Here is an 8,812-nt window from a genome sequence, read left to right as displayed (position 1 = left end):
TGTGCCAAGTTTCATTTGTTTTTAAGCCACCCTAGCACCTCAAAAACAACTTCCTGTTTCATGGCGAACAATGCATCACCACGGCAACGGCATTTCACGAAAAACTCAAAAGCCTCGCCGTCTGGCATCATGAAGGTCTTACCATATTTGTGACCAAATTTGAGGTGGATCTGGTTAACCTGCTAAGACTATTACGCCAAAATATAGCGACTGTAACTTCCTGTTGCCACTAGGTGGCGCTATGAGTATGATTGAAAATTGGCCTATAGATATCTTCAGGCCTGAACTCCCATCAAACGTGACGCGAGTCATCGAAATTCGCCATGCCGCCACGGCACCGCCATTTGACGAAAACTCACAATCTTCGCAAAGAAGCATCATCCAGGTCTTAAGGCTTTTCTGATAAATTCTGAGAGGGATCTGATTAGTCTGTGAGGAGTATGTTGTAAAAGTACACAACCTGTGACTTCCTCTTGCCAGTAGGTGGTGCTGTGACTATGTTCAATCCTCCCCGTGAGGAGGAGTCAATGCAAAACTCAGATGTCTTCTACCGCTACTTATCTGACTGCAGAGAGGAGGACAGAAAACAGTGGACACACAGTTTAACATGATGGACTATAGGACAGGACTGCTGCTTTTAACCATCTGCTGCTGGACAGGTCAACATTTACACTGATGTTGAGTTGACATAGTTCTGATTTGTGTGTCATGGGTTTCTGAGCAGTTGACACAACACAAGTGCTCGCCATCCAATCACCGAAAAAATGCAATTTTTGCAGAGATCTCCAAAATGTCAAAAGGTTTTGATCCCAAATCACAGCATGGCTTTTTCTATAGTGTTCCTCAAGGTCTTGGTGTCTTCATGTGGTATTTTGGAGGGATTACTGATAATGTTTATCAATTCTCAGGATGGAGAGCGTCGCCGTGATGACGGATTTAGTGTATATGTAGAGGCGGACATCATCAGCGTAGAAGTTGAAGTGGGGGTCATGATGATGGATGATATTACAGAGGTGGAGCGTGTAGAGGATGAACAGGAGAGGACCAAGCACAAAGCCCTGAGGGACGCCTTGAGTAGCCGTGGTAAAGATGCAGTTAATGCTGATGAACATGTGTCTGTCTGTGAGATATGAATGAAGCCAGGAGAGGGCAGTACAGGAGATGTTGAGAGAGGATTCAAGATGTTGATGAACTGACAGGGAGTGAGGAGACCTCAAGCATGATTTCTGCTTCTCTGAAGGATATATGGGATCTTAATATAAAGCACTTTAGACTAATTCAGCTGAAACATGTCAGATAAGCCTTAAACACAGAGGACAGATGAATGTAAAATTAACTTTCACATTCCATCCATCCATCCATCCGTTAGCTACTAGCTTATTCAATCCCAGGTGACAGAGGACGAGAGGTGAGGTATATAGACAGGTCACCAGTCAATCACAGGACTCATTCACAGCCTTATCAAGCCTGATCTAGTCGTATCCTCCCTGTGAGGAGGAGTCAATGCAAAACTCAGATGTCTTCCACCTCTACTTATCTGACTGCAGAGAGGAGGACAGAGGACAGTGGACACACAGTTTAACATGATGGACTATAGGACAGGACTGCTGCTTTTAACCATCTGCTGCTGGACAGGTCAACATTTACACTGATGTTGAGTTGACATAGTTTTTATTTGTGTAACTGACATATTTCTCATGATGTATTTTTATATCTTGACAGGTGTTGATGGTCAGACTCTGACAGAATCTGAACCAGTGATTAAAAGACCTGGAGAATCCCACAGTCTGACCTGTGCAGCCTCTGGATTTACATTTAGTAGCTCTTGGATGGCCTGGATCAGACAGGCTCCTGGAAAAGGACTGGAGTGGATCGCAAATATCGAATATGACAGTGATCGCATCTACTACTCTCAGTCAGTTCAGGGCCGGTTCACCGTCTCCAGAGACAACAACAGACAGCAGCTGTATCTGCAGATGAACAGTCTGAGGACTGAAGACTCTGCTGTTTATTATTGTGCTCGAGACCCACAGTGACTGGAGTTGGTTGAGCAGCTGTACAAAATCCTACAGGATTCATTCTGACTGGACTGATAGACAACAAGGAGGAATTACTTTTATTTTTATTTTATCTTTTGTTTTTGTAGTTTTTTATTAAAATCATGAAAACTGTCCCAGAGAAAGATCATTATTAACCAACAACAATTACTATATAAATAAAATAAATGTTTGATCACTTCCTCACAAAACAGACGAAGACAAGAATAAAAGAAACACAACATGTAAACATGTCAGCCACATTAATGTAGGTATTATTTGGCATCTAAAGTAGGTCACTATATTTTTCGTTGTGTCAGAATCTCTTCTCAAAAACATCCTCCATATTCCTTATTTTGTGAGTTCCCTTTTCCGTAACTTTTACTTCTTGAATCAAACTTTTCCATTTTATAAAATCTGAGGGTTTAGTTTTTTCCACCCTTTTGTTATTTGCTTCAAATATGGAAAAATATAGCTTCATAGGTACACATGGGTTAGCACGCATGCACATCTACATGTACCTGGAATGGACCTTACATGTGAAGGCGGACACATATGTGGGCCCATGTAAAAGATATTGCTATATCTCTGCAACCCCCCCCCCCCCCCCCCCCTTTATTATTTTTTCTTAATAAACGTATTCATTTATTTAATTTATTATTATTTTATTTTTATTTTTGAATTATTTTTATTTTTTTTCTTTTATTCTATTTTTTTCTTTTTTTTATTTCAATTTTGAATGCTGATGTTGTTTTCTCTTGTGTACTTATTGTGTTTCTTTCTAAGCTCAATTACGTAAAAATTGCTTTACAAACTATTGTAATTATGAACTGTAAATTGCATATATGAAAACAACCTAAAAAAAGGTGGAAAAAATAAAGTATATATATATATATAAAGAAAAATAAATAAAGTAGGTCACTATATGGGAGTGAATTATGTTGCAGTTCCTCTTATAAAATCACTAGGTGGCAGTCAGTGACAAGTTTCTCTCCTCTGTCACTATAAGGAGCCCAAGGTCTATTGAAAGAGGCTGGGACACGGGTCTTGGGGTCTTGGGGTCTTGGGGTCTTTGGGGTCTTGGGGTATCACACATGCGCAGTGTAACTGGAGCTGCGGTCGTGCGTTGCGATTGGTTAAATTTCTGCAGACCAGATTTTACTTTGTATGTGTTGCACCCCAAAGATATGACGCGTGACCTCTCCTCTTTCCTCTTTTGCTAAATTAACCATCTAGATGGTGACATTTAAGTCCATATAAGATCTTTCATAAAAATATGTTCTTTAAATAAAAACTGATTCCTCTCTGGTCACTAGAGAAGACACACTGTTTACACCTTCAACTGATTCAAATGACATTTAAAAGATGATTCAACAATATGCAAATGAAGGTGACTTCTAAAGAAGTGAGTGAGTGTCAGTGAGAGACAGAAGAGCTCCATCAGCTCAGCTTCAACATCAACCATGTTCTCTGGAGCTCTGATACTGCTGCTGGCAGCTGGATCCTGTGAGGAGCTTTCACTGGATTCACACTAATAAACACATTAGAAACACTGAATAGTCAGATGAATGATGGAGATAATGTTGATTTGTGTTTCCACAGGTGTGAACAGTATTGATCTCATCCAGCCAGACTCAATGGTTGTGCAGCCTGGACAGTCTTTGACCATCACCTGTCAGGTCTCTGGTTATTCTCTGACTGATAGCAGCTATGCAACCGGTTGGATCAGACAGTGTGAAGGAAAACCAATGGACTGGATTTCCCATCAGTGGGGTGGAGGTGGCCTTTATCAAAATAATGCTCTGAAGAACAAGTTCAGCTACAGCAGAGACACTTCTGCTGGAACAGTGACTCTAAACGGACAGAACGTGCAGCCTGAAGACTCTGCAGTGTATTACTGTGCCAGATACACACACAGTGGTTAAAGTTACCAGAGAAGCTGTACAAAAACCTTAAAGAATGTATTCTTACAAAGACCAACAGGGGGCAGTAGGAGACCTAAAATATGATGGCAGTAAAGAGCAGTATAACAACGCCACTAGATGAGCTGCAGGTGATTTTGTGGTGTTTGACTTCCTGTTTGTTTTTTACCAACAATGTGATGCTGAATAACTGAGTCTGACGGTCTTTTCAAATCTAGTCATAAAACTCAGTCGTCTTAAAGGGGACCAACAGAAAAGAGGCCTCAGTTCTCTTTCTGTTCACACTATAGTTCCTCTGGAGCTCAGACCCACATCATCCTGATGAAATAAAGTCATTAAGCCCATAATCATCTGAGTGGTGTTTATGGAAAACGCAGCGCTTTCGTCAAGTTGCTGCTACCGGTGTGTTTTACGGTGTTTTAGGATGTCCTGCGTGTGCAATTAATGCAGTTATTAATGCGTTTTGTCATCAGTTATTACAATCATAAGGAGCATTTGGGAGTGAGACTGATACAGACAGAAAGGTTTCTCTATCCTCAAGCGTTGGTTGTTAAATGTACACGCATAGTGTCTCTAAAACTGTAAAAACGTCTCCTTCAAACAACCGTTTTTATTCAAGTTTCTCGCCAAAATCCAAACATATTTTCTTTTGTCCCCGGGACGACGGGACTCCATTAGTCTCCAGCCTCGACGGTACATACGGTACCTGCGGTGCTGTAGAAAAACGATCACGTCTTCAGAGTTTTTGTATTGACTTGGTTCTGAAGTATCGGTTCTTGTGACATCCCTGAAGCCAACCTGGAGCGCGTTGTGTTCACAATGTATAGGTTCAGAGAACTGCAACGCAGACTTGAAGCAAATCGAACTCAGACCACCTCCTGATGCGCTAAAAAAGGCTGACCTGTCACTCTGAGTTCACTGACAGGGAGTGAGGAGACCTCAAGCATGATTTCTGCTTCTCTGAAGGAAATATGGGATCTTAATATAAAGCACTTTAGACTACTTCAGCTGAAACATGTCAGATAAGCCTTAAACACAGAGGACAGATGAATGTTAAATTAACTTTCACATTCCATCCATCCATCCATCCGTTAGCTACTAGCTTATTCAATCCCAGGTGACAGAGGACGAGAGGTGAGGTATATAGACAGGTCACCAGTCAATCACAGGACTCATTCACAGCCTTATCAAGTCTGATCTAGTCGTATCCTCCCTGTGAGGAGGAGTCAATGCAAAACTCAGATGTCTTCCACCTCTACTTATCTGACTGCAGAGAGGAGGACAGAGGACAGTGGACACACAGTTTAACATGATGGACTATAGGACAGGACTGCTGCTTTTAACCATCTGCTGCTGGACAGGTCAACATTTACACTGATGTTGAGTTGACATAGTTTTTATTTGTGTAACTGACATATTTCTCATGATGTATTTTTTATATCTTGACAGGTGTTGATGGTCAGACTCTGACAGAATCTGAACCAGTGATTAAAAGACCTGGAGAATCCCACACATTGACCTGTACAGCCTCTGGACTTACCATTTCTGGCCACTATATGAACTGGGTCAGACAGGCTCCTGGAAAAGGACTGGAGTGGATCGCTGCTATTTATAGTAGCTACATCTACTACTCCCAGTCAGTCCAGGGGAGATTCACCATCTCCAGAGATGACTCCAGCAGTAAAGTCTATCTACAGATGAACAGTCTGAAGACCGAGGACACAGCAGTGTATTACTGTGCCAGAGACACACAGTGAGAGATGATAATAGGAGAGTCATACAAAAACTACTTCCTCTATTTACCACCACCACTGGGAACACTCTGTTATCTCAGCATCACTTTATTCTTGTAATACTGTTGATTAAATTCTCTGTATTAGTGTGGTGAAACTGGGTCCACATGTCTTAATAAGTACATGTATGAAGATCATTAAGGTGCAGAATGATGAAAACTGGACAGAAACAAGTGATGAAGGTATTTGTGTTGAACACTATACTGAACAGGAAATGTAAACAAACAAAGATAAAATTCATAACGCTTCTTTTGTTTTAAATATCTGAAGCCAATAAAAGAAGTTCAGAGCTGTAATGTTGAACAATTAATGAACTTCTAGTCCTGTAAAACATCATTAACAACAATTCTGTCTCAAGTGAGTAACTTGTCTTGAATGTTAAAAGTAGCTCCCATCGCTGTTTTCAACCTCTAGAGGGCAGACAAGGACTGGCTTTAACACTGATCCCAGTAACGTCCATACAGGAAGACATGACGGGGAAGGAAAGACACCATTAGTTTTACTAAAATAATACACTAGATATTAATGTTCTCCTCCTATAATGATAATCTGTTACCAACTTTTCTGACATGAAATCATCATTAATCTATCACAATGCCACGCTGCTTCACTGATTGTTGATGATGGTTTAAATATAATCAGTCAGATGACACACATCGTTGTGGTTCTGTTGATAACCCAGTTATTAGATTTAAAACACGTAAGAACAGTTTTAGACGTACAAAACGTCCTGGTCAGTAAACATTCATTCTAGTTTCACCAAACAAAGAGTGAGATCCAACTCTGATCAGCTGAGTCCTCCCTGTGAGGAGGAGTCAATGCAAAACTCAGATGTCTTCCACCTCTACTTATCTGACTGCAGAGAGGAGGACAGAGGACAGTGGACACACAGTTTAACATGATGGACTATAGGACAGGACTGCTGCTTTTAACCATCTGCTGCTGGACAGGTCAACATTTACACTGATGTTGAGTTGACATAGTTCTGATTTGTGATACTAAAATGACAACATGCATCTTTTTGTTTGACAGGTGTTGATGGTCAGACTCTGACAGAATCTGAACCAGTGATTAAAAGACCTGGAGAATCCCACAGACTGACCTGTACAGCCTCTGGATTCACATTCAGTAGCCACTGGATGCACTGGATCAGACAGGCTCCTGGAAAAGGACTGGAGTGGATCGCTGCTATTTATAGTACCAGCATCTACTACTCCCAGTCAGTTCAGGGCCGGTTCACCGTCTCCAGAGACAACAACAGACAGCAGCTGTATCTGCAGATGAACAGTCTGAGGACTGAAGACTCTGCTGTTTATTATTGTGCTCGAGAGCCACAGTGACTGGAGTTGGTTGAGCAGCTGTACAAAATCCTACAGGACTCATTCTGACTGGACTGGTTGAGGAAAAGCATGAAATTTTAATATTTATTATTTAAATGCTGTTTTACATGATATAGTTTACTTCATATATATATTTTTAAATAATAAATTAATCTTTGTCCTAGCACTATGCACACTGCTGAAAACTTCACATTACTGATAACAGCATTTAACTTTATTCTTTATAAAGTGAATTTATTTGACTCCTACCTATATCACGTATGGAGGTTAATACTTTATTTAGAACGTTTTTCATCTTTAAGAACGTATAATACTATAGTCATTAAATAATTATTGTTGTGTTTAAACTGTCTATCAGATGTGGAGAGTGAAGTGAATCATGAATCTGATAAATGTTTTAAATTATATACATAGTACACACATAATACAATACATTTAAGTAATAAAAGTTAAAAGCTGAGTTATTAGTTCATTTGGATAAACTTTAGTCAGCTGATATCATCAGCATGTAAATCAGCCTCCTTGTGTGTTGCTTCATAAAGAAGTGAAGATGGTGACAGCCAGAAACCAAAATGGTGACAGCCAAAAAACAACATGGTGACGGTGAAAATGTCGAACTCGAGGCTTTAAAACCGTAGTCCACTAACCAATGGGTGACGTCATGGTGACTACGTCCACTTCTTATATTCAGACTATGGTTGGGACAGTTTATCGTGACTCACAGCAACGCCTGCATTTATAAGAAGACAACCTTATTGTGATGAAAACTTTACAATATTCTGTTTTTAGACATTAACTCACTAACTTCCAGAGTTTTAAAACATATCGTTACATTAAATCAAATCAAAGCAGCGCTACAAGTTTACTAAATTAACCATCTAGATGGTGACATTTAAGTCCATATAAGATCTTTCATAAAAATATGTACTTTAAATTAAAAACTGATTTCTCTCTGGTCACTAGAGAAGACACACTGTTTACACCTTCAACTGATTCAAATGACATTTAAAAGATGATTCAACAATATGCAAATGAAGGTGACTTCTAAAGAAGTGAGTGAGTGTCAGTGAGAGACAGAAGAGCTCCATCAGCTCAGCTTCAACATCAACCATGTTCTCTGGAGCTCTGATACTGCTGCTGGCAGCTGGATCCTGTGAGGAGCTTTCACTGGATTCACACTAATAAACACATTAGAAACACTGAATAGTCAGATGAATGATGGAGATAATGTTGATTTGTGTTTCCACAGGTGTGAACAGTATTGATCTCATCCAGCCAGACTCAATGGTTGTGCAGCCTGGACAGTCTTTGACCATCACCTGTCAGGTCTCTGGTTATTCTCTGACTGATAACAGCTATGCAACCGGTTGGATCAGACAGTGTGAAGGAAAACCAATGGACTGGATTTTACATCGGTGGGGTGGAGGAGACTTTTACCAAAACAATGCTCTGAAGAACAAGTTCCTTTACCACACTCACACTTCTACCAGCTCGGTGACATTAACAGGACAGAACGTGCAGCCTGAGGACACAGCTGTGTATTACTGTGTACGTGTTGCTCCACAGTGATACAAACCACCAACAGACCTGCACAAATACTCAGCAACCAGCCAGACTCAACCACACACACACTAGATGTGAACATTAATAAAGACACTCTCTGATGAGCTGATAAACATTAATGTTTAAGTCTCATTTGACTTCCACTGCAGCCGACATCA

At 40.4% G+C, this 8,812-nt stretch overlaps 5 gene segments (V, D, J or C); all 5 read left to right on the top strand.

Annotated features, from left to right (window-relative positions):
* LOC119502164 overlaps nucleotides 1–5,739 on the top strand; it is a 13,242-nt gene extending 7,503 nt beyond the window's left edge. The window contains 1 exon segment of the V gene segment in view: nucleotides 5,515–5,739. Coding sequence covers nucleotides 5,515–5,715 — 201 coding nt within the window.
* On the top strand, nucleotides 1,392–2,081 carry LOC119502148. The segment is given in 2 exon segments: nucleotides 1,392–1,635; nucleotides 1,723–2,081. Coding segments are annotated over 2 exon segments (366 nt in total).
* LOC119502137 lies at nucleotides 3,410–3,961 on the top strand. The segment is given in 2 exon segments: nucleotides 3,410–3,542; nucleotides 3,639–3,961. Coding segments are annotated over 2 exon segments (366 nt in total).
* Nucleotides 5,740–6,556: 817 nt separating the features above from the next.
* Nucleotides 6,557–7,159, top strand: LOC119502165. The segment is given in 2 exon segments: nucleotides 6,557–6,701; nucleotides 6,784–7,159. Coding segments are annotated over 2 exon segments (360 nt in total).
* Nucleotides 7,160–8,108: 949 nt separating this feature from the next.
* Nucleotides 8,109–8,675, top strand: LOC119502155. The segment is given in 2 exon segments: nucleotides 8,109–8,244; nucleotides 8,341–8,675. Coding segments are annotated over 2 exon segments (363 nt in total).
* Nucleotides 8,676–8,812: the final 137 nt, after the last annotated feature.

The sequence above is a fragment of the Sebastes umbrosus genome, chromosome 14 (assembly GCF_015220745.1).
Source record: "Sebastes umbrosus isolate fSebUmb1 chromosome 14, fSebUmb1.pri, whole genome shotgun sequence".
In the NCBI taxonomy this organism is placed as follows: Eukaryota; Metazoa; Chordata; class Actinopteri; order Perciformes; family Sebastidae; genus Sebastes; species Sebastes umbrosus.
The sequence above is the reverse complement of the archived record's forward strand: the minus strand, read 5'-3'. Positions and strand labels throughout refer to the sequence as shown.